At 39.1% G+C, this 26,499-nt stretch overlaps 1 protein-coding gene across 2 annotated transcripts in view; it reads left to right on the top strand.

The window, feature by feature from the left end:
* Positions 1-26,499, top strand: part of iqsec3a (IQ motif and Sec7 domain ArfGEF 3a) — a 149,887-nt gene that overhangs the window by 104,203 nt on the left and 19,185 nt on the right. For both annotated transcript variants that reach the window (XM_066667077.1, XM_066667075.1), the window contains exons 5-9: positions 1,701-1,862; positions 7,571-7,693; positions 11,018-11,184; positions 17,556-17,695; positions 25,180-25,305. In XM_066667077.1, coding sequence (XP_066523174.1) covers positions 1,701-1,862; positions 7,571-7,693; positions 11,018-11,184; positions 17,556-17,695; positions 25,180-25,305 — 718 coding nt within the window. The remainder of the gene's footprint in view (positions 1-1,700; positions 1,863-7,570; positions 7,694-11,017; positions 11,185-17,555; positions 17,696-25,179; positions 25,306-26,499) is intronic.

The raw sequence follows: 26,499 nt of genomic DNA, 5'->3' as shown, positions 1-26,499 counted from the left end.
ATATATATATATATATATATATATATATATATATATATATATATATATTATCTACTAGACAGTGATTTTTTTTAACAGACACCAGCATCAAAGCTGAACCATAAGGGCTAGTAGCATGAGTTTTATTTTATTTATTCAGTCATTCATTCATTATCTGTTGTAACCGCTTATCCAGTTCAGGGTCGCGGTGGGTCCAGAGCCTACCTGGAATCATTGGGCGCAAGGCAGGAATACACCCAGGAGGGTGCGCCAGTCCTTCACAGGGCAACACACACACATTCACACTTACGGACACTTTTTGAGTCACCAATCCACCTACCAACGTGTGTTTTTGGACTGTGGGAGGAATCCAGAGCACCCGGAGGAAACCCACGCAGACACGGGGAGAACACACCAACTCCTCACAGACAGTCACCCGGAGCAGGAATCGAACCCACAACCTCCAGGCCCCTGGAGCTGTGTGACTGCGACACTACCTGCTGCACCAGCGTGCCGCCCTATTTTATATATTACTTATTTATTTAATTATTTATTTATTTATATTATTTACATCAGCTTTTTACATTTCTTCTGTCTAGGAATTATGTTACAGATGTCCTTTTAGGAGTCACTATGGACATTTTAGGCGGACACTTATTAGCAAAGTGTGGTGTAACTGTCTGAGCTGGGAGCTGAACCTCTATCTTTAGTTGTTGTCTATTTGTATTATCATAATAACACAAACAATACATTCAGTTTCTTCAGGCCAGAAATCACTGTTAAAATTAGGAACTTATGAGGAGTTGAAATGTTTTTTATATTATTATAGAGGGGCACCGCCACATTTTACTGAGGCATATGCTCCAGTGTCTGGTGAATCATTAGTCAGAAGGCAGCAGAGTTGGTCCAGACTTCCTGGGGCCCTAAGCAAAATGTTGTATGGGGCCCTCCTACCTGAACTCTGTGAGCAGAAATTTTAATATTTTGTGACAGTTGCACCTGACTCTCCTCTAGAATGCTCCCTCCTTTTTTTTTGGAGTCTTTTTTTTTCTCCTCTTTTCATATCCAGAATGAAGATTCTGCTTCGTCTTCTTTAACTTGACCTGAAGGAGAGATGAGGGGACCTTCGTTAATTTGTGGGGCCCTACGCAGGGTGCGTAGTGAGTGTATAGAGTGGTCCGGCTCTGGAAGGCAGGAACACACCCTGGACAGGCCGCTAGTCTATCACGTGGCATCACACTCATTCAGTCACTCAAAGCTACGAGCAATTTCACACAGCCCACCCACCTAACAACACATTTCTGGCAGGTGGAAGAAAACCGGTCAGCACATTTACAACACAGGAATCAATGAAACTGGCAGTAACTGTGTTTATATTGTGTCATATGTTTTATTAATGTGGAACCAACGTACGTGTTTTAGTGGTTTACATTGATTGCATCACTATGTTTCAGAAAATAAGGCTATGGTTTTCCTCATTGCTGTAATTCTACAGTCCTCATATTATAACACCTTGTATTTCTTAGCACCAATAATGTCCACAGTCATTTTACACAGTTAGTCACTCTTAATGCATTATGAAGCTAATGAGGCAGTGCACTGATTACAGAATCCTACTGTAAGAATTAGGAATATTAATATCCCATCTCTCTCTCTCTCTCTCTCTCTCTCTCTCTCTCTCTCTCTCTCTCTCTCTCTCTCTCTCTCTCTCTCTCTCTCAGTAATCCAGATAAAGGTCTGCAGTTCCTCATCTCTCGTGGGTTTATTCCGGACACACCCATAGGTGTGGCTCATTTCCTGCTGCAGAGGAAGGGGCTGAGCAGGCAGATGATTGGAGAATTCCTTGGAAACAGCAAGAAACCCTTCAACAGAGACGTACTGGAGTGAGTGATTAAAACTAACACATCAGCTTGAGACAAGAATGAAAGAATGAGACATGAGTGAGAGAGGAACAAATATGCAAAGAAAAGTTAAACAAAGAGAGAAGGAAATAAAGAGAGTTGTGAGGAGATAGAGGGAATGAGTGACAGAGAGAGTTAGGGATAAAGGCATAGAGAGGGGGGGATTGAGAGCGAGAGTGAAATTGAGAGATGGAGCTACAGAGAGTGTGAAGGATAGAGAGATAGAGAAAATCTAGTGAGACTAGAATAGAGAAGGAAAAAAGAGAGGGGCAGAGGGAATCTTCTGTGTGTAAAATGGAGATATTCATTTAGGTTTGTTTTTGTCAAAGCTATTGCATCTTTTAATGAGATCTTCTCCAACAACAGCTGAGCTCATCACACACACACACACACACACACACACACACACACACACACACACACACACACACACACACACACAAAGACTGCAGTGAGGAAATGATGCACTGCAACCACACTGTTAAGCCTCCAATGCTGTGTGTGTAAAAATGGATGTGTGTATGCAACTACAGAACTGTGAAAAACTGTAAGGTGGGGAAGGTAGCTTGGTACCTGCTTTGCATTACTGCTCTAAAGTCCAGCACACTGGACCATCGCTGACTGAATCCATATTAAACAGATTGTGCATCATTGGTACTCATTGGTACAAGAGTGTCTCAGTGAACTGGCCAAAGCATAGATGTACTTTAGGATATGGGAAAGCATGTATAAATTTTATCAGAAATAGGGGGGAAATACTAACATAGATAGATCATTATATGCATTGTTAATGGTGTGTCACTTTTTAGGCTCTATGTATGTATTTATAATACATTTAGTACATTTATTTTTTTATTTATTCTCTGTTTTTGGTTGTTGTTGGGGTCTCTGTGAGGAGTATGACTGGCAATAATTTGTAGTTATATGTTTAAACCCATTGATGTGGTGGTTTGTTTGTTTGTTTGTGTGTGTTAGTCAAGTTCAATGTGTCTTTGTTAAACACTGAAAATTCATTAAAGTATGAGTCACAAAACATAATAATAATCATTAGTGCCTAAGACCTTCGCACTGTCGAACACTTTCATCTAATTCTGTTAATACTGTCTTTACTGTGACAGTGATTGTCCAAGCAGATCCCCACCCACCACCAACACCCCCGGCCCCATGCTCCCCCCACCCCTCTCTTTCCCTCTCACACACACACACACACACGCACAAACGCTGGCCTGTGTGCTTCAATTAAATCCTTCTCTCTGGAGAAATGAAGAGAGACAGTGAGAGGGAACAGAAAGAGAAAACGTGAAGAAAGCAATAGCATGATCTTTGTGAGTTGGGGAGAGCAGTGGTGGGGAGAAAGCAGCTGAACTGTCCTCAATCCACAGAGCCCTTTAATATCAGAGCCACAGAGAGCTTCTTGATTGCTCTTTTAGAGAACATAACGGCTCGGCTCTGCACATTTCGACTCTGAGGTGGCGGATAAAAACATAAAAACGCACTGCCATTTTACTGTGTGTGTGTGTGTGTGTGTGTGTGTGAGTGTGTGTGTCACGGCGCACTCCATAAAAAGCAGATTAAATTGTAATTGAGAAACGCTTCAAAGTGACTTCTTTTCCCTCTTTCAAAAGAATCATGGATGGGGCAAGTTTTTTAAAGAGCCATCCATTTGTTATTTGACACTTTTTTAAAACACTGAACAGTAATAGTAGTTTGGGGAAACAGTGGGAAATATGGGACTGAGTTTGGACATGTACTGTGTGAGTTTGTGTGAGTGTGTGTGCCCCAAGTTTTAGTCATGTTGTTTGACGCAGCTCTTATTTACACACTCACATTCTGGGATTTGTCTTGGAATGCAAGCTGGTCCCAGCAAATTAAATCAGTAAAGTGTAGGTTTTCAAAGACAACATTTGTCATATTAGTGCAGTTTTATTCTGAGAGCTAAATGTTTCTATTAAATGAAAAGTTGAACAGAAAGGTTTCTGTATGTTGTCATTAATAATAATTCATTGGAATTGAGCAGTCATTTGTTAAAAAAAAAAAACAAACAAACAAAAAAAAACGGAAATCGGAATCGGCCAAAAACATTCCAATCGGTGCATTTCTACTCGTGAGTGTTAGGCATGATGTAGTTTTAATTACATTTAAACGTACAGCAGTGGTGTTAAAGTCTAGTTTGTTCCCTCCTAAATGTGCTTTACATTCTCCTCACAAGACGGAGAGGTAAATATTTGTATTCTTTCATTATAGAACTGTGTGGAATAAAAGACAATAATATAAATCCTGGAGATGAAATTGGGATGTCTGAAATTGATGCAATTTTAAAATCTACAATTATAATAGAATACAATACAAATACATCCACAGTGACCGTTTTTCTGACAGTCTATGGTTAAGGTTAAGATGTGTCTCCATGAAATTAATGTAGGTCAATTTAATATCCCTGAGATGCCTGTAAACAAAATCCATTAGCGTAACTTCTTTCTTCCTCTTTTCCCAACACAGTTGGGAGTCTTTGATGTGAATTTTTACTGCTCGACAATGAAAACAAAGGCATTTCTGAAAAGAGCTCAGCAGCATGCCTTATTTATCCCGTTGAGTTCAAGCACTAAACTTTCCAAGAAGGCCTCATACTGACTAATTAAAGTTTTGAGTGAAATGATGATCCTATCCAGTCTGAAAGCTCTTTGGAGCTATTGAAACTCCTCAGTTTTGACTCCTGCTGACCATGTGGACAGTACTTCTGCAAGTACTAGTCTGTGTCATAGTTGTTGGCAGTTGTAAATAAAAGATCTAAGGGAAGCACTTTCCTTTGTTTTCCTCGTATTGAGCTCAAGTCTCATCCTTTTTCTTGGTTTTTAAACCTCTTTTATAAGAGGCTTTAGGTCTGTCTGATTCCTATAAGTGATATCGGTCTATCGACATGTAACAATGATGATTCCACAATGGAACAATAGAATAACCTTTTTGGGTGCCATATAGAACCATTCTCTAAAAGGTGCCCTATAGAACCATCAGTCTGAAGAACCCTTTAATCATGCAAAAATTTATTTAAGTGTCCAGGGTTCTATATAGAATCATTTCCTTTAATAATCTTGATTTTTAAGAGTGTACAGTGGTTGGTATGTATAAGATTGCTGTGGTTGTAGAGGACTGCCTTTTCTTGGCTCCCATCCTGCTGTGGAAACAGTCTCTTTGTCTTTGTCAGACTGTAAAAAACTACACACTCTACAGATTCATACTGGATTAAAATCACAGATTTCATCTTTAATCTCGTTCAGATAAAACTAAATTCTTCAGTAGTTCTGAGCTTGATCAGGGCATCCACACTCAAAGCCTCTGTGTCTGAACATCTGATTGGCTCCATTGCCTTTTTATTTTTTATTTTTTTTTAAACGCTAAGCCCTAGTTGAGCCAAAAGTCAGCAGCAAAGCCCAGAAGCAGGAGATTTCCTGGAAGGCTGAGGCAGCTCTGGCTGCGCTACATCGAGTAAAGTGCTGAGTGTAGTCTGGCTACAGAAATTTGCTTCTTAGCTCCACCCGGGGAAGCAGGGGCATCTGTTTTTGGGCGCAGGAGTGTGATAGGGATTTATGAGGTGTGTGTGGCTACTGGAGAGTGTGAACTCTAGTGTATTCTCCAGGCTGACCATGAGATTAGTTTACCACCAGATATTTGGGAACAAAAGAAGCCCTGGACAGAACAAAAACCCTAGTGCTGTCAACATTAACTTGTTAACGTTTAAACGTATTAAATGATTTTGGAAAGTTTAACATATCCTTTTTTTAACACAAATTAAACATTTTACCATATTTGGCCACAACATCTTGAAATACCTCACAACATTGTAATAACCTAAAAAGAATGGTTTCCTCTAAACAGTTTTTTGTGCATAACACTCTACACATTCATCATTTATTTGTTTGATCTCCCTTCTAAAAAAAACAAAAAACAAACAAAAAAACATGGAAACACTTGCATTTTAACTTGATTCATGATTAATCACAGAATGTAATTGTGATTAGTGCAATTACATTTTTATATATCGATTGACACCTTTAAAAACAAAACAAACCTGAATATTGAACATGGTTTTTAAAAAGCTCCATGTAGCAATTTGTCCAAAGCATTTTGCTTAGAAAATAAGTTTAGAATATAAGTCCATATAGTGAATAAAGTCCATAAAGTGCATAATAAATAACCTTTTCAGTATTTGATATGTATTGGTTTTTAGAAACTTTTAGACATCTGCAGAAATATTTTTCACACGTCCAAAACTCAGTCTTAGAACTTATTTTTTCCTGATCCAAGTAAACACAGCAGATTTAGTGATCATTTTCTGCAGCAGTGGATCAGGAGCCTACCTCACTGGGCACAATACAGGAACATTCCCTGGACACTCCATCACAGGGCATCACACACATTCACCCAGTCACTCACACATGCACACGCATATCAGTCAGCAATTTCACACAGCTGCTCCACCTACCAACACATGCTTTTGGACTGAGGGAGGAAACCCATGCTGACACAGGGAGAACACACCAAACTCTCGCAGACTATAACTCAAGATGATTGGACCCAAGAAATGACTACTTTGTTATTGAAGTGGACCATATCTCTTTAGAAATTAAAAATATGAATAACTTGGTTTTGTTTTGACTGGACATTAAATATCACATAGAGGCATATGTATTTAATGCACAGTTAAGTATATTTAAAACATATAGGATAGTTTAAATCCCCTCTCCTGGGAGTGTGTGTGAGTGTACACCAGTCTTGTTTACAGAAGAAAGCTGGTGTTCTGCTTGTCACTTTTACGTCAGAACAAACAGCTCTCCATCTGGAGGAGTGTGTAGACCTGTGTAACGCTCCCAGCATGTTCTAATCAGCCTGTGCACACAAAGACAAACACACTCACACACACACACACATACACAAATACACTCACATTTACACCTGCTTGAACTCACTTCACATACACACACGCTAGTCATGGTCTGTTTAAACCACAAGGTTGTCATGGGTCACTGTCTGTAAGAAGTTTGGCGTGCTCTGGTTTTCCCCCACAGTAAGGTCTGATACATTAGGGCTTCAGTTCACCCCCCCCCCCCCGCCCCCCCTTGGTGGAATAAGTACAACTCTATCTAATGTTTAGATTTAAGTGCAACATACCATTTTCAATATGAGAATTCTTTATTTCAAGTGAAAAACAATTAAGTAAAAAATATTTTTGAGTAGTATCGATACAATAATGCAGCTGTATACAGAGGAACATGAGGAAAAATAGAAGCCTCTCATATTATAACCTGAACTCATACGGTCACTATTGTATTATTTTTGCCAATACATCATTAAACAAATTGTAATCACACATGGACCAAATTTTTACTTTTATAAACAGTGAAACGCTTTGTGTGCTGTGTTTATTTAATAAGTCTGCCTTTCTAAATCTCTCTTTCTGTTGCTATCCCTCTTTTATGTCTCTCTTTTTACCTCCCAAACCCCTGCTCTGTCTCTCCTTTTTTTTTGGTTAATTTCTGAAACCCTCTTTTTTCTGTCATTGGCTTTCAGTGTTTCCAAATTTTCTTGTTGCTGCATGGCTGTATAAATATCTCTATCCTTCTCTCTCTCCATCTCTCTCTCTCTCTCTCTCTCTCTCTCTCTCTCTCTCTCTCTCTCTCTCTCTCTCTATGTAGCTGTGTTGTGGATGAGATGGATTTTTTGGGGATGGAGCTGGATGAAGCTTTGAGAAAGTTCCAGGCTCATATCCGAGTGCAGGGAGAGGCTCAGAAAGTGGAGCGGCTCATTGAGGCGTTCAGGTAAGACCACACACACACACACACACACACACACACACACACACCTGGTTCTGCTGCTCTATCACACTTACGTATGTGAGGCTGAGATAAGAACAGAAAGCTGTGAAACTCTGGGGCTCAGAGCTCTAATGCAGCTTTTAGTAAAACTCACTCAGGCCACAGCTGCTACACACTGGATATATTTATTCAGTGATTCTGAAAATGATCTTATTTCACTGTGTTTAACCCTTTAATCTCTGGGGGCTTTGTCTCATTTAACTGATTACATGAGACGTTTATCAACATTCCTTGAATTTTAGTCATTTAGTCATTTAATTAATGCAGCAGTGTCACATTTGAATGGATGGTTAAGAATAAGAATGTGACAGTTTTATCACGTTAACACATTAATAACATCTCAGTATGATTTGTTTTTAATTAAAAGCTGAATATTAAGCTGATAAATATATATATATATATATATATGCATAACTCCCTTTCTCCCATAGTAGTAATGAAAAAAAGAAGAATATTTTACAAATAAAACAAGGAACAAACACATAAATAACATTTTTGCAGTAATTGCATTATTGCAGTGTCACAGAAATGTTCCAATGTCCAGTGTAAAGCCTTCTTAGGAGAGATGAAGCTGTTACTGCAGCCAAAGGGAGACCAAAGTCCTACGTAAACACTGCTTTTTAAAAGAAATTTGGGGTGAGCAAGTGTCCTGTGATGACTGTGAGTGCTGCAGGTTTGGAGAGCATCAATTCGCTTCAGTCGACTGGCTAAATTGAAGTGAACAAAGAGCAATAATCCTAGGAAGCTTGGAGAAGTCACTTCCCCCTCAACAGGGTGCATTTGTAAAATATATCATTCACTGAGTTTATTTAGTTTTGTAATGCTACGAATTTTAAAATGTTCTTTGTGTGTGTGTGTGTGTGTGTGTGTGTGCATGTGTGTGTGTGTGTGTGCGTGCTGCTGGTTTATAAATAACTGTGATTGCGTAACCTAACCCAGTCAGTCTCTTCTGCCTCCCCCACTGCTACCTTTGATATTACACACAAAAAATGGGGGAAATGAAGAGGGATGAATTAATGGATAAGAGGAGAAAAACAATGGAGCCCGAAGCTCTTAATGAACGAGGGAATAAATGAGTGGGCATACGACTGGCAGCAACTCATATTCCTCATATTTCTCATTACAATAAGAGGAAAGAAGATTTAAGCTGAGGATGAATGGCTTTATGCTGCTATTACTCTGGTGTTTCTGTTCTTCTCATCTGAATGAACCATGCAACAAACCAGGATGGATCCATATCATAATAATAACAGAATACAAGATTGTGCCTTTATGCTACCGCAGCTGATACTGAGCTGTATTTATTTGGTTCATATGTATCTCCACAGGATTTGACATTTATTTCTCTCTCTCTCTCTCTCTCTCTCTCTCTCTCTCTCTCTCTCTCTCTCTCTCTCTCTCTCTCTCTCTTAGTGTAAGGGTATGGTTGGTTTAGTAGTAGTTATGGAGTAATGGTTACGGTGCGGATAGGTATCTATGAAATTAATGAATGTCTGTGTAATGTTCCCTGAAATCATAGACAGAAGACTGAGTGTTTATGTGTGCGTGTGTATGTGTGCATGTATATGTGTGTGTGAATGTGTGTGTGGATCTGGCCCTCAGTGATGTAGGTTCCAATCATCTAGCTCAGTGGACACAGGCCTTGGGGGTGAGCTCATACCTGGAAACACTGAGTTATTTTTCTGAAATTAGAGTTTTCACTTTAGCACGTGCCCCTCAGCACCTCCACAGTAAAAATAACACAGCAGCAAAACAGCTTCTGTACACTCTGGGGCTTCACGGAGCTGTAGGCTTCGTGATTTAAAGTTCTGCCATCAGTGAGGTAGCACAAGGAACGCTCCATTCCCAATGATGATCCATTTCACCATGAAAGTATGAACATACACACATCATGAGCATTATTTTAATAATTTAAAGGAGATGAAGCCTCAGAGGATTAAGGGGTTAAATTGAATGAAATAGGGGTGGATTTTAAAGGTCACTTTCAAGTGCAAACTTAGTAAATACTGTTCAAAATGTGATTTTTTAAAATAGTAATTGCATGTAATTGCATTTTTATTGTAGCTCTTATACTGTGGGACTCCAGCAGAAGCACAGTGGCATTAACTATCCACGAAAAGGTTTTGTAAAAAAAAAATTGATGAACTGCTGCTTTAAAGAACAAGTGCCCAGTTGCCTCTGCAAGTTCCAGCACGGCTGTCCTGTAATAGCCGCAGGTAGAGTGAGTCCCAGAGGTGGACAATAGACTTTAAACATTCCCGACAGGACTATGGAGGGATTTACAAGTGTGGACGTGGAGCAGAAATACGAAAGCCATTAGCTCCGCACTTCCCCAGTGAAGATGAGCCACACGTCGATGTCCATCGCTCACTTCCTCTGTCGTTCTGTTCTCACAAGAGAAATACTGCTGCCCTGGCAGGCTGCGCTGAGAGTGTCTGATCTAATGTTTTTAGACACCTGAAACACTGCCTGCCGGCCAGGGACGGGTCATTACAGGCAAAAGCAGAACTAGACAAGAGGCCGAGATGAGGGTTCCAGTGCAGGAGCTGCTGAGTCAGGGAAGAAAATGAACAAATGAAGGTTTCAGCTTGTTATTAGGAAAGGAGACATCCCAATTCCAGCCTGGACCTGCTCCCAGCCACATTTCTACTTTCATCTGTCTTTGGTTTTGTTGTGATCCAACTTCTTCTGTTCTTTTTGGAAGTTCTGGGCACAGTTCATATGAGAAAGCCTTTCGGGGTGTTGGTGTGGACAAATCAGATGTTTCTTTAGTTACTGGTGGGAGCAGTGCACACATACTTTGGTGTGAAACAAATAATGGAATAAGGACTGAGACCAAATGATTTTTGAATGACCAGCCACATTAAATGATGGTTACCAGCATGCTTATCTTTGGTCACTATCCCCTGATAATAAGAGCAAGCAAGCCATAGAAGCATTTGAATTATTACAAAGCTTGTGGAAAGTGTTTCTGATTTTTTAGGCCAGTCCTTAGTGACCTGCATTGGTTGAATTGCAGTTATGACCCAGTCATAAAAAAACATGAATTAAGTTAGGCTTTTTTTTCTTAGCTCTAATTGCGCTAAGACAAAATTACATTGTACAATGCAAAATGAAAATAAAAAGAAATCAGTATCTACACATTCAGCATCTGTGTTGTTTCAACTTATTAAAACTATCACATAACTGAATAACACATTGTAACCCACATTTCTGTCTTGTAAAGTGAGAGTCGTCCCACTCATTTTCTTTTTCCCTCCTTTCCAGTCAGCGCTACTGCATGTGCAACCCAGACATAGTGCAGCAGTTTCACAACCCGGACACCATCTTCATCCTGGCCTTTGCCATCATCCTCCTCAACACAGACATGTACAGCCCCAACATCAAGCCTGACCGCAAGATGATGCTGGAGGACTTCATTCGCAATCTGCGAGGTGAGAGTGGGATGAGGTAGAGCGGTCGCGAGTACCTTTTCAGTAGCCAGGATAGAGTCCTGCCTATATACAACATCAGTCTGCTAAATATGAGTGAGTTAAGGCAACTGTATCCACACTCACAACAGACAACAGAATCATACACCATGGGAATATAAGGGGTCTCAGTCCATTTTTAAGCCTAAAAAATGTCTGACCGATGATGAAACACTGTGTGTGATTTTCTGTGTGTGTGTGTGTGTGTGGTTTAATGAATTCTAGCCATTGCAGTGTACTCTTAAAAATTAAGATGCTACAAAGGGTTCTTTGAGCGATGCTTTAGAAGAACCACTTTTGACTCCATAAACAAAATTTTTTGTTTAAGAGATGTGTGAGTGTGGAGAACCTTGTCAAAAATGCTTTTTTATATAGTTTTAAAACTTCATCACTCAATCTTAAGTTTTTTTGCCCATTTAAACACATTAGCAAACTTGTTTCTTTATGGAACCCAAAGTGGTTCTTCTATGACATTGCTCAAAGAACATTTTTTTGTAATACCTATGTTTTTTAAGAGTTTATGAAACCAAACTAGGTTGGCACAGTGGCGCAGCAGGTAGTGTCGCTGTCACACAGCTCCAGGGTCCTGGAATTGTGGGTTCGAGCCCTGCTCCCAGTGACTATCTGTGAGGAGTTTGGGGTGTGGGTTTCCTCCGGGTGCTCCGGTTCCCTCCCACGGTCCAAAAACACACGTTGGTAGGTGGATTGGGTACTCAAGTGTCCATAAGTGTGAGTGTGTGAGTGAATGTGTGTATGTGTGTGTGTGTGTGTGTTGTCCTGTGATGGACTGGCCCCTCCAGGGTGTGTTCCTGACTTGAGTCCAGGTAGGATACGGACCCAGCGCAATCTTGAACTGGAATAGTGGTTACAGAAAATAAATGAAAGAATGAAACAAAACTGAACCAAGTGAAAAAGATTGTGTCAAAAAAAATGCTGAATGAACTGAGCCTAAAAACTATCTATAATAAAGTAGCCAGAAAATTTGTTAATCTGTCTTCAACCTTAAATACACTTTGATGACATCTAAAGTTGGGTTGCTGCAGAGGTTGCATACACCACCCGCGGAGGTTTGGTTAACAAAAGTGGGTGTGGTTTCTTGTTTGAGAGGAGGAGCGAAAGTCTGACCCTTCAGATCACTGCCTCTAGATGATGTCGTGCTTGGCTTGTCACTGGAGATTCCAGAGCGTCATGCTCTCACTTTGAGGGAATCAATGAAGAGGCTGAATCAATAAGGAGTAGCTTAAATGGATTCAGCTGAGCTGCTGCTAACTATTAGTTTAAACTGGAAAATCAATGCTGGCATCAAAAACTGATTACAAAATGCTGCATGATTAGACTTTCACACACTTTTCTCATTCTGCCCTCCTTCAGTCTGATTTCAACTTCCCTAAGCCCTTAACCTCTCTTCTGTTTCTCCCTCTTATCACTCACTCCTCTCTCCGTCTCTCATTCGCTCTATCTCTGACTGTCTCTCTCTCACTTACTCTCACTCTCACTCACTCTCCCGCTCTGAAACTGAAGGCATCATCCGTCACACGACTAATTGAGTGGACGAAATGCAATTAAGTATCAAAAAGGACCTTAATGATTGGCCATCCAAAGTGCGCTAACTTAATGAGAGCAGACTTGAGACATCCAAACCATCTGAGTGAAAAGACTCCTGATGTCATACTGTAGTCTGCGATTCTCTCTCTTGCTAAAAAAAGAGGAACAGGGAAGAAGAAAAAATAGGAGCGATAAGAGAATAAATATAATAAAGAGAAAGACAGAGAAAGGGAAAGTGAGATAATGAATACAGAGTGTGAGAATATCAGAGAGAAATATTGCTCATTTCTAATATCTCTTTTCTTTCTCTGTCTCTCTTTGAATATGAATGGGAATAATAGGAAGAGAAAGAAATAGATAGAATAGGACAGAATAGTAATGGGGGAGACAGAAAGAACGCCTACACAAGGAGAGATAAAATGACAGTGAGAAGGAAGGAGACTGAGAGATAGAGACACACACACACACACACAGAGAGAAAGACCTCTCATTCTGACCTCTTTCACTGCAATATATACTTTTTTTAAATTTCCTTTTCTTCTTATATGTGTGTTTTTGTGTGTGTGGAGATGGGGTCTACATATTTATAAGCTATGTCAGAGAAAAAAAAATCCTCTTATGCCTTCAAAGTAACAGCTCTATTGTACCATCTCATTCTTTCAATATGTGCAGATATACCCAGTAAATTCACCAGTGTTAATTCAACATTATTAGTGTAATAATTTAATACTTTCAGTGTTAAGTTAACACTAATATTGTTGATTTAACACTCGAGAATTTACTGTGTACACTCTCAGAAAAAAGGTACGGTAGCGATACATTATTGGTCACTAAAGGTACAAAAAGTTTAAAGGTACAACAGTGTTTAAAAGTCCAGTTGTGTTCAAGGTACATTACATTCATTCTCCAGAAGGAGAGTTACATGTTTGTAATCATTCATTATAGAACTTTGCCATATAAAAAACATAATAAAAGTCCTGGAGGTGAAACGGGGCGTATGAAATAAACACAATTTTAAACTGTATAACTATAAAATAATAAGGTACAGTTATGTTCCCTAAATGTACAAATATGTGCCCTTGAGGGTACCACCACAGTGACAGCAAAAGGTACCACCACAGTGACAAATTTTCTGACAGTGTATGAATACACATTTAGTCGCTACCATTATCTCATTTTACTCCTCTTCAACTTATCTGTGACTTGTTGGTGGCATTGGTTCCTTACGTTTACAATATCAGAAATCCTAGCTCTCTGGATTAAGACTCTTTTCTGTGGTTTCAAAGTGGAACTATCCAACCATGACACTGACAGCTTATTCCACTCATGACACATCTTCTAGCAGTTTAAGGTAAATCTTAATCTTAATTAGATGGTTATTCTCTTGATAGTGTAAGATTAGGGTTAGGGATATGTCCTGAACAATATCCAGCAGCTTATTTGTCTCTAGAAATAATATTGGACAAAAATGACCATACAATGGTCTGTCAGAGTCTAGTCTGAATTTTTTGGTCTCAAACAGTTAAAAATGTCATTCTCCACTACAATTCCCGTGTCCCTAACACACCAGTAACAGGACTGGCTTTGTCGTTTCTCTCTGACATGTAAGAGGCTGTGGCTGTATGGGGCCAAACGCTGTAAACATGGAGGCTGAGTGAGAGATGCCATTCCAAATCGCATCCTTTATTGATGAAAGCAGTGGTTCTCAACATTTCTCAATCACAGCACTCTTTAATGTATGTAAAACTTGAAGTCACCAATGAAACTGCATTCATCTGACAGCCAAAACACACACACACACACGCCTCCAGCTGTGATCGGCCATAATTTTTTAAACATTTTTTTACACAAAATGCTCCCACAGCTTTGTTTTTGTGAAGAGCGTAAAGTGTGTCATCACCAAAAGACAAACTGAAAGTTAACAGTCCCCCACCATCAACAAACTAAACTGGACACCTGCTTTTACCTGCGCCTCTAGTTGTAAACGCTGGAGCTGGAATTATTCAGGCCCAGCTGCAGTTTTATTTCTGGCCACGTCACTGTTCTGAATTCGTCGCTGCATTTTCATGATAGTTTTCTAACTATCGTTTTTATTTTTATGTCAGTGGTGTCAAAATATTTTGAACGGCACTCCTGACAAAACCAAATGGCACCCCAGGGTGCCGTGGAACCCCGGCTGAGAAAGGCTGGATTAAGGAACAGTGCATTTTATTTTTTAAAGAGGAACAATCCCACAGGCTATAGGGAACGCTTGCAATAACCCTAAACATTAAGTGTGTGTGTGTGTGTGTGTGTGTGTGTGTGTGTGTGTGTGAGAGAGAGAGAGAGAGAGAGAGAGAGAGAGAGAGAGAGAGAGAGACGAAAGAGCCAGAGAGAGAGATTGAATTCACAGTAATACATTCACTCTATATTTCATTTAATGTTTAAAAATGCCATCAGTTTTTGAACTGTCAGTTCTTTTTAACCCACCCCTCCATTTATCTGTTCTTTCAAATGGCAGAACTTTAGAAGGGAATAATAATCAAAGAGAGAGAGAATTTGGGAGACACAGAAGAGAGAAACAAATTTCAAAATCTTCACCACCATGCGCCCCCCGCCCTCTCTCTATCTCTTCTGAGTGATGTCCCCTGTTGCTGCCGTTATCACAGCCATCATTTCCCCCAAAACACATTGAGCTTTGTGGTGCTGCCAGTGTCACTTAACCTGCAGTAACGGGTGTCTCAGCTACTTCCACACAGCCATATTTCAACAGAATGCATATTCACACACTTGTAATAGCGCCAGATCGACCTCTACTTTTGGTCAGTATGGGTCTGGCACTTATTAACAGGAGCTAAATGTAAGATTAAATAAGTAATGGGCTATTGGCCTTCAGAGTTTACTATTGATATTGATCATTTACAAGCTTTCTAATCAAGTGAGTCCTCAGCATCTCTTCTAAAGTTAGGGGTATTAACAGAGGCTTTGTCATCTCTACAGCTGTTACTGGTCTGGGAAGGATTTACAGTAGACAATGAAACATTGAAACATGTGAGGATCTGATGGAATTCAGCCATGAGGACATTAGTGAGGACGGGTCCTGATAATTGATAAATCGTTTTGATCACTAAGACCTTCTCTCTCGTCCCAAATGTATTATATGAGGCTACATCCCCTAGAGACATCAGTTATGCTATTCTACATGGCAAAGTTGTGTCTCTTTCTTCTCCTCTAGTCAACACTTCGTAACCTTAACATTTAAAGCATCCCATTCCATTTCGTATATAGTTTACAATGTAACTTGCTGTTGATGTAACAATGTTACTATTACTACTACTATTAATAATAATAATAAAATTAAGAATAAAATCATATGTTATTTTGAAATGATAGCAAGAATATTGGCCGTGTAACTGGAAGTTTGCCGGTTCGATCCCCAGAGCTCATAACTGTTGTGCCCTTGAGCAAAGCACCTAATCCCCAACTGCTCCCTTGGTGCTGTGGCTAGGGCTGATTTACGATGCCAACAGTTGTTAATGGCACTTATTTATGAAGAGCTTGCCGTCATCATTACAGCAAATGAGAATGTAATTTTTATGTATAGTCCCCATTAGACTCATTGTAACACTGAATTAATATTTATAACAGAGTTAATCATAATGAATCAGCTTTTGAGAGTGTGATCATTTTCTTCCCCGTCTGACAAAAGTAGAGTGAAATAAATTTTAAGTTTTGTTTTGTATGGCTGCTTCTTCAGTGTGAGAGATATTCTGGAGGATAATTACTCAGCTTAACGCCCGCTTTTCTCCCCAACTTACTTCCCCTCGCTCGCTGCTAAGCTCTGTATTAAGTTAGATTGGGTTGCAGATGGCTGCTAACCTGCCATCTCCAAACATTCATTAATCTTGGGATTTCCTGCGGTCGCCGCAGCATCCGTCTGCTGGCACATTCCAGCGCTTGTGTGTGCGTACCTTAGGTGTGTGTGGGCGGAGGCCTGAAGGAACCCACGCTTGGTTGCCTGGAAACACAAACACACACACAGTATTCTCTAGACTATACCAGTCCTTCTTCATTTCTCATCTCTTGCTGTGAGACTAAAACTATTGTGAGAGTGCTTTTTGACTCCAATATGAATGTGCTTGTGTGGCAACCTTGTTGAATTACATCTTGCGCAGGTTTTAAAGGTAAACTTATACAAATTAAATATTTAAATTAGTTGCATGACCTTCAGAACTAAAGAAATATAATTTGGAGACCAAAAAGGCATGCCTTTAAGCATCATGGATGTCATTTATTCATTTCAAAAGTTTTGATCAGTGGATCATTTACACTGCATTTTCATTCATTCATTCATTCATTCATTCATTCATTCATTCATTTATTCATTCATTCATTCATTATCTGTAACTGTAACTCCAGTTCAGGGTCGCGGTGGGTCCAGGGTCTACCTGGAATCATTGGGCGCAAGGTGGAAATACACCCTGGAGGGGGCGCCGGTCCTTCACAGGGCAACACACACTCACACACTCACACCTACGGACACTTTTGAGTCGCCATTCCACCTACCAACGTGTGTTTTTGGACCGTGGGAGGAAACCGGAGCACCCCGAGGAAACCCATGCAGACACATGCGTGTGTCAAATATTGTTTGACAGAATAACACTCAGAGCTGTTGGTTGACACAGTGATGAATATATAGTATTTATGTATGCAGGAGTATATGGTCATAGTGCTCTAATCTGGTTTATGTGTATGTATGTATGTGTATGTGTGTGTGTGTGTGTGTGTGTGTGTGTGTGTATTGTGTACAGGAGTAGATGATGGAGCAGATATTCCTCGGGACATGGTGGTGGGCATTTATGAGCGAATTCAGCAGAGAGAGCTGCGCTCCAACGAAGACCATGTCACTTACGTCACCAAGGTGGAGCAGAGCATTGTGGGAATGAAGACGGTGAGGCTTGTTCTGTAGTTAATGTCCACAAAAGATATTATCAGTAGAAGGAGACCAATTTGGTCAAAATAGGAATGGGAGAATTCTTTTAAACATTTGAAACTAGTCTTTAAATTTTTTTTTAAAGGCAACTGACTTTGTGACTGTGACTTTGTGAGACAGCATGTCCTTTACCTCTCACACTGAATGTTTGATTCAGCTAAAAGCTTTGAGCAAGTCCTTCTCTAATCACACTCTGAGAGCAAATTTAATATAATATAACACTAAATTTAATAATATGGCTCAATAATTACATCACAATTCCTGTAATTTAATCATGACAGAGACAGCAGGGCAGTAACGAGGCCACACAGGTTTACTTAAACCTGATTAACTGTGAGATGTGTTTAGTTATTAAATAATCACACCATTATTACAGTTACATAATCAAATACATTTATGTTTCATTTACATTGTGTGTTAACAGGTTTGAGCTGGAAAACCTGACAGCCTTGTGTTTGCTTTCTAGTCAAAAATTATGAAATTGTAATTTAAAATTATTAAACGATATTTGTAATATTACTATTATTTCTACTACATATGCAGGCAGAGGTATTACAATCTAGACCAGCTCGACCCTAAGGTTCAGGTTCATTTAAAAAGAAATTTTTTTTTTTGGTTCCATTTTTTCTATGATTCTACAGATTTGCACTTCAAATGTGATTGATTAATTTAATCAGTTTCTAAAGGAACATTTGTATATGTAAATATATAAACACTTTTCATTTACATAACCAGATTCCTTAATTTTGACAGAATTTTCAGAATGAGCAATGCATTATAGCAATGAGTATAATTCATTTTTATATGTTTTGTATCCTTTTGTTAATGCTGATCATCAAACACATCACTCCTCCATTGTTATTAAAGTGCACTCTTCTAACTAAACCTAGACGTTATTACTAGTGCAGTATTATTCCATGATTAAAGCACACAGGTATGAGAAATCCTCTTAAATAAATCCTCTTTACAGTGTCTGCTAACAGAGATGCAGAATCACAGGCCAGAGACATCGTCATCCAGGCTCTCACTGTGAGGAACTCAAAGCTCTGGAATGCTTTCCTAGCAGTTTTTAAAGACTGACCTCTTCAAATCCAGCCTTGTTACTTCCTAAAGCTTAGGACTAGGGAAAATACATAGGACAGGAACTTGAGTTAGTCTTAAAAGGGCATTTAATATGTCATTTGTTGGGTTATGTAATATTCTGTAATGCAGATCAGTCTAATGGGTTTTTGTAGAATTCTTAGTGTACTTCCAATTCAATACACAGAAATCTTTGCACCAAAAATGATTGGTGCATTTAAAACATAAAATGATTTAGGGGGCAGAGGCCATGGACATGCAGTTGTAGCTTTTGGCCCTGTCATTTACACACAGAGAATTCTCTGAAACTGAGGGTGAAATACTCCAAAACATTGGAGTATTGCTCTTAAACCAGTCATAGCTTTTAGATTGGACTGAATCAGATTTTGTTAAAAAAATGATAAAAAATAATTAATTAATTAAAATGCTCAGACGGAAAATTTCCTTTCATACATAATATTAATTTTAGTAAAATTTATTTTGTATTGGTCATTATTGTCCAAAAATAGAAATAGTGTCCAACTGCAATTATGCCTGTTAGTCAACCTTCCTATCTCTTGGTAATGTATCATAAATCTTCTTTTAGTGGTTGTGATGGGGCAAGGTAGCACATTACCAGTATGACTATGGAGTGCAACACTCACAAAGAGTTTGAGTCCTGTTGTGTAGGTCTATATAGGATGAAAAGAAGATAAAAGGAACTGAGGCAGCTTACTCCTGTTGGGCGGATCCACCTTTAGGGAGGGAGCTGATCCTCCCTGGGAATAAATGTGAGAATACTTATAGGTAATACATAGAAAGAGGTCATGTTAATTTAATAGCATTATGTGTGTGTGTATGTGTAAATGTGTATGTATATGTATTTTAACGCGAATAACATCATGGGACTTCATCCCACTTTGGCGGTATTGGTTTAGCTGCGGGGCGGGGCTTCAGTGATAGGAGCTTGTTAGATGTGTTCGGGGGGAGGCTCCTCAGATGTGTTTGTTCTTTCCTGGGATATAACGTAGGAATGGACGTAGCTGTTAGACGCCCGTAGCAGTGTGCATGTAGAGAGAGAGGGAGCGAGAAAATATCATTCATTGTGACCAGAGCAAACCACGCGGTCGAAGCCTCCCATTGTTCTTTATTTTTACTTTACGTTTTCTCTCTGTTTGATTCCATTTTTGTTTCTCTTTTTGGCTGATTGTAGGTAATAAATCACCTGGGCACTTGAAGTTTCCTTATAACCACATCCACACTCGCAGTGCTCAGACACGGTTGCTCGTAAAAATTGGGAGACCCCATTAAGTGGGTAACAAACTTACAGTGGTGTTTTCATGGGGTGTTTTTTTGCCTTGTTTGTTTGCTTTTACATATATGAACATTTCGAAACAGAGGTTAGTAGTTAGTTGCTGGACAATTGGTGTAATTCTGGATTCAGTAGTGAATGTAGAGCTCACTGCATAGAAAAACATAAAAACCCTGTAAGACACAAAATACAGAGACACAAATGAATTTATAATGTTTAGATATTTATAAAGCCATGTGCTTGTCAATGCGCCATTTCACAGTGTTTGAATAGTTTGAGTATGATATTAAGTATATTAATAAAGAACACATATCTGTCCTGTTATCAGATTATACACATTTATCAAAAGATGTCAAAAGCTTTTTGCAAAGGTGATCTTTCAACATATTTGTGATGGCACACACTTTTTTTTCCTGGCAATTCACTCTTAAGCGGCATCTCCATTTACGAGATGTCTAAACATTACTGAAGGAAGATGAATAGTTTTCTCGTTTAAAGAGATAGAGGAGCATAGCAGATAATGTGAACACACTTCTGAAGATAAATGAGTGTCTGCCACTGAATGGTCATTGATTAATAGAAGTGGCTCCGCCCATATGTGTCCATATGATACACTTCTGTAAGAAGAGACAGAACTTGAGAACTGAGAGAGAGAGATAGAGAGAAATATGGAGAGATCAAAGATTTGCTTGGTGTGGGTATCACAAACATGTCACTCTGATGATTTGTCAGCTCTTATGCTTGAGTATCTGCACATGCATGCATGCACACAAGCACACATGCGCACACACACACACACACACACACACACACACACACACACACACACACACACACACACACAGTTTCCGTGGTGATTCAGTGTAACTCCAGGCTGTGCTGCGGCTGCCGTCACTGAATTCTGCACTAAATATATCCACACACTGGATTTCTTGCCAGTTAATGAAGGCATCACCTCAGCTCTGCTTAATCACCACACACACCACTGCCTCACTGCATGCTCATACAAGTGCACACACAGAAACACACACGGAGTCTAAAACCAATCTCTAATCAGACACGCTATGTTCGCTGTACTGCAAAATGAAGCGTAAATGTGGTAAATGTGTAAGTGACTGAGTGGAATAAAATGCACAAAGTGTAAGCTTTGATTTGAAGACAGTGCTTTATATAGATATTTTGATATGTAATTGATATTTCGCTCTTTGTGGGAACCTAATGTCCCAAGGATGGAAACCATTTACAGGATGTTTATTAAAAAAAGGGAAAAGGTGTATTTCATATAAATATCCCCTTGTTCACCATTGTTCCCATTTTTTTTACCTGGAGAGTATGTGCTGTGCTGAGACCTGGACTGAACTCACTGAGAACTATGCGGTTAAAAGTAAATGTACAGTCATCTCTGTATATTCTATAAATCCTACAAATAACTCTAAAACTTGAAACTGCTCAAGCTTTGTGTCAAATTGACTTTTATCCCCATTTTTTTTTTTGAAAGATTTCCCTTATTATTAGTCAAAGCTATTTACACCAATCAAGTTGGACTGCCCCCAATCATATTCAATGACAGGGTTAGCATGTTCTATCTCTGTGATACAGGTCAATCAATATTTCTTTTTAAACTGCTCCTATTGTAATGCCACAGCCAATGACTGTAAACAATATTTAGGGAAGAAGATCTAATCTGGGACCATCATACCCATCGGAAATTGAGGTCAGTTGTGCTTTCTAGGACTACTGAGGCATCATCTGGGGACTGAGCCAGCAATATACAGATGATAGGGCTAAGAAAGTGACTTTTAATTTATGAAGCAGTCTCTCTCTGAATATTGTAGCACTTTGAGCATTCCTTGTCATTTTTAGTTCTAGTATTGTGTAGTGGGAATATTAATGAGCAATGTCTCACTGTAAAAACATACAGTTCATATAATATGAAAATATGCTTGGATCACCACATTGCACCGTATCTTTACAACAATCATATTGTAAATAAATAGTTGTGCTGAAATAAAGAGTTGTGCTGAAAAACTGCTGCCAGCCTGTGTGGCTTTATAAGTGTTTTTTCATTCAAATTCAAATTTTTAATATTAGTTTTATCGAGTTTTCTCTCCATATTTTCCCCCTCATTAACTAAGATTACTCCAGTCACTCTGGGTGTCACTAACCTGGGAGGGTCCAGGCTAGGGCATGCTTCCTGTATTATTATGATGAGGAGGGAAAGCCTTCTACCCACACAGAGAGTAAGGAAAATTATGCTCTGTATTGCTTTCTTGAACTCCCAGTCTTCAATGGCTGAGGCAGCACTGGGCTGATGATCTCCAGATGATTGCCAGCACTTAGACCACTACGCTACCCGAGAAAAGCCCTTGAACAATGGCTTTTGAAATGTACTGAACATGGGTGCAGTGTGAATGTCCTTCATATGAAAGTGAAATCAGACTCAGCAGTTATTCAACGTTTCCCCACTGGGATTTGATCAAACATAGCCGTGTGCTTTAATTTGCCGCCTTGCTGTGTTTTGCTAACCATGTGAAACTCAAATTGGTGCAGAGTGTGATGTCAAATTGGTTTAGAGTGACTTGCTTTGATCCTCCATCTTCTCCAACTCCAATTTATGTTTTAGTAACATGCAAACTGACCAAAAAAAATCTTGACCTATAAAAATTCAAAGTGATTTGAACACTAGTGTCTAACTAGAATTTCAGCACATGCCTCCAACCAACCTAATCATGCTCCTATCAGAGATGCACCCTCTCCTTCATACTGATGATTGCTAGGACAAAATACAGAAAAAGGCAAAAAAAATTTTCAGTCTTAAATGAAGTGTTTTTTTTTTTTTTTGTGGAAATATGTAAATATAGTATAAGGTTTATTTGTATACTCATATTAATACCTTACTTCCAAAATAAAGGCCTTTAGAAAATGTGTTCTGTAACTTGTCCCAAATGTACTGGATAGTCCTTCTTCACTTCTCATAATACAGTTTTATTGCACCACAACCCAAATCTGGGGCATTGTACTTCTCTAATTGACACTTTGTATTTAGCACTGTGATCTCCAGAGCTACTCATTTTCTTTCATAAATACAGAGGATGTGTGTGCTCCAGTGAAGACCTCTGTCTGCAAATGATTGTACCTAAAATTAGCCACAAACCTTTGGGCATATAATGTATATAGTGGAAATGTAATGAGGAAGTTGCTTCCAATTTGGTCCTAGCTTGTGTTTTGTGTTTACCATTAAAGAGACATTATTCCTTTGTGACTAGTTAATTGTGCTAGGAGCAGTCCGATATTTGTATTTTGGCTTATGATTATCTGCTGTATCTCCTATCTGTGCTTTGTGTGTGTGTGTGTGTGTGTGTGTGTGTATGCGCATGTATGTGTGTTTGTCTGCGCATCTAGAGATTATAGATTTCCCATCTGTGTCTCGCTACATCAGCTTCTTTCTAACTGCTGTTTGTCTTGTGCTCTCATTCCCTACCCAGGCCTGACTGTGGGCTTATTACCCCAAGAGAGAGAGAAAGAGGGAGAGAGAGGGAGACAGGGAGAGAGAGAGCAGGGGGTTGTACATGAATGGGGAGAGGGAGAGAATAGGGGCTTGTACATGAATGGAGAGAGAGGCATGGAGAGAGAGATACTGAAGATGAAGAGACAAAGAGAGAAAGCTACATGGGGAGAGAGTATGGTGTTGTACATGAATGGAGAGAGAGAGAGAGAGAGAGAGAGAGAGAGAGAGAGAGAGAGAGAGAGAGAGAGAGAGAGAGCGTGTGGGTGAGAGCCATACAGCGAGACAGGCACAGATGGGAAAGGTCTCTTAGGAGAGCCAATGGAGTGGAGAAGGATCAATGTACCCACCCCATGCTTTCTTTAACAGCCAGTTCTCAATGGTCTCTCCTCCAGTGTCTCACATTCTGTCATTTATAATATACATATTGCTCCTCTCTTGCTACATATTGCTACAATTAGCATATCTTAATTGCATTATTGCTGCAACTCATGAGTGTAGAGCTAAAACAGTTAAGTATGTTATTAGCTGGGGTTAGGATTTATTTGCGGAAATGATTAGTCTTAAGCAGGGGGTGGGGGAATACTGTAGTTGTCAGAAACTATAGTAAAAGTACAACAAAAGTACACTACATAGGGTACAGCTTGAAGACACTTGTTAATCTAAACTTTCTTCAAAAACAAAGGGTGTTATTATGTGTTATATGCTACTAATGATTAGGCCAATTTGATCGGTGATAATAACTGTACATGAATATTTGAATATCTGTGCCACAAACTGCAGTGGAAATTCTTACAACACTCAGCACACGAAAGGCACTTTGTATGACTTTATTTTTTCTTATGTTTGATCTTTCTTGTCTAAAAAATATCTTAATGCTACAAAGCCACTGAAATGATCAGTCTATTAAAAAAATACTGATTAAAATTAAGCACCAAAGAGGAATTAGTGACTAAATATAAATGGCTAAATAGAGCTGAGTAAAAATAGATTACCTACTATTATACTTGAGTATAAATATAATATATTTTAAAATATCCAGGAAAGGAATTGCCTTTGTTTTGTAAGCTGAGCATATGGAGGTCAAAATACTGGATTCAGGGTAAAATAACTGACATCAAGTCAGTGTAAACACAGACAGGTGAACTGGTGCAGAGTGCAGGTTTTCAAACAGGTTTTCTCAGGCTCAAAGTGAACTTGTTCTGCTGCCATAAATATGTGTTATACAATATAGCATTTTTGTTCTTTTCTTCTTATTGTCTTTTCTCTTCTCTTTGTTTTTGTAGTATTATGAGTAGTAGTTGTAATAGTCATTTTCTGCTGTATATTTTTCCTGCTAACTAATTCCTGAAGTAACCTAGCAACCACCAGGAACACCATATTCAGGAAGGAGGTATAGCAAGTGTCCAAGGAAATAAGGATATTTGATCTTTGGAATCAAATAAATAACCTCTCCCAAAACTGAATACTTTTATTGAGTTCCTAGATGATTAGAAATTGCTGCTGGTTCAGTTTTGTTATTAAATATTGAATCTTCATTCTTCTCTGTTTGGCCATTCCTCTCAGGTCCTCTCAGTGCCCCACAGAAGATTGGTCTGCTGCAGCCGTCTCTTCGAAGTGACTGACATCAACAAGGCCCAGAAACAAGCTGCTCACCAGAGGGAGGTCTTCCTCTTCAACGACCTCATTGTGGTAAGAAACTGAAAGAAGATTCATGAAAGTCTTCAGTTATTTGTCCACTGTGAGAAGCAGTTCACTTCTAGAGAAGGAGGCATTGTATTGTCTCAATGGAAATATGACATAAATAATGGCAGCTGCATAGCTATGCCACAGGAATATGTTTGGTTCCCTTGACGGTATTTAAAAAGAGATTTTGGTTTAGAAAATGGAAGTAGTTGAATTTTTAAAGAAGCAATCAGTCATTTTCTCTTATGAAACCATCATGTGGCTTGTATGTGTCAGAGATTCTGTACTGAGCAATTTTAAATATTGCCACCCTGTGTGGGAGTAACTGTTATTGAGCATAAATTACTTCTGTCAGAGATTACAAAGCAATAAGATTCTTCACCTCATGTGAGTTACATATAATAAAAACAGTATAAAAAATGTTTGTTCATAATGTTATTTTCTACATTTTGTGGAAAAACTGTTTGCTCCTTTAAAACTGTTCGTACTGTCATTTATAAAATGGTTCTCTATAGGGTTGTCTGTTGCAAAGTCTATAAAGAAACCAAAAGATTGCCATAGAATCTGGCAAAATAATAAGGCAGTTGTAAAATTCTAAATAAATCTGAAATCAAATAGCACCTTTTCACTCTGCTGTCTCACATGGTTCAAATTGTAATGCAGGGTCTCACTCCAAGGTGGTATTTGTATGAGAAGCCAGTACATACTGAGTGAACCACCACTCTCACAAACAAAGCAGCATTGTGGGGAATGAGGTCCATCTGGCCTGATAAATGCTTTCGGCTGCTTAGTTTTTAAGTTTTATTTTTTTCTTTGCTGTAAGAGGTAAATGTCCCTATGTGCCTCAGAGCTCGTAATTATCAGGAACCTTCTTCAAAGTGGAGAGCATTATTGCTTTTATTCCCTCTCTGTTTGCTGCTGCTGGGTTTTTTGTATTCATCTTTTAATGAAGAAGTGTGTGGTGAGGGCAGTGTGTGACAGAGTGCCCAGTTCAGCTGACGGCCACTGGACAAAACTTTGAGGTCAATAATCAAGTCCCCTCCCTCAAACACCCTGCTCTGGCTAAGTCATTAATTTTGTCAGAGTCACATATAATGGCTCCTGAAATTAATCACAGATTAAACATCTATTATAATAATTAGTGTAGCCATTAGGGCACCTCCAAGGTTATCACACAAAAGTATTAAACCATTCTCATAA

The sequence above is a fragment of the Hoplias malabaricus genome, chromosome 4 (genome assembly GCF_029633855.1).
Source record: "Hoplias malabaricus isolate fHopMal1 chromosome 4, fHopMal1.hap1, whole genome shotgun sequence".
Classification (NCBI taxonomy): Eukaryota; Metazoa; Chordata; class Actinopteri; order Characiformes; family Erythrinidae; genus Hoplias; species Hoplias malabaricus.
Note: the sequence above shows the minus strand (reverse complement) of the source record. Positions and strands in the feature narration are given on the sequence as shown.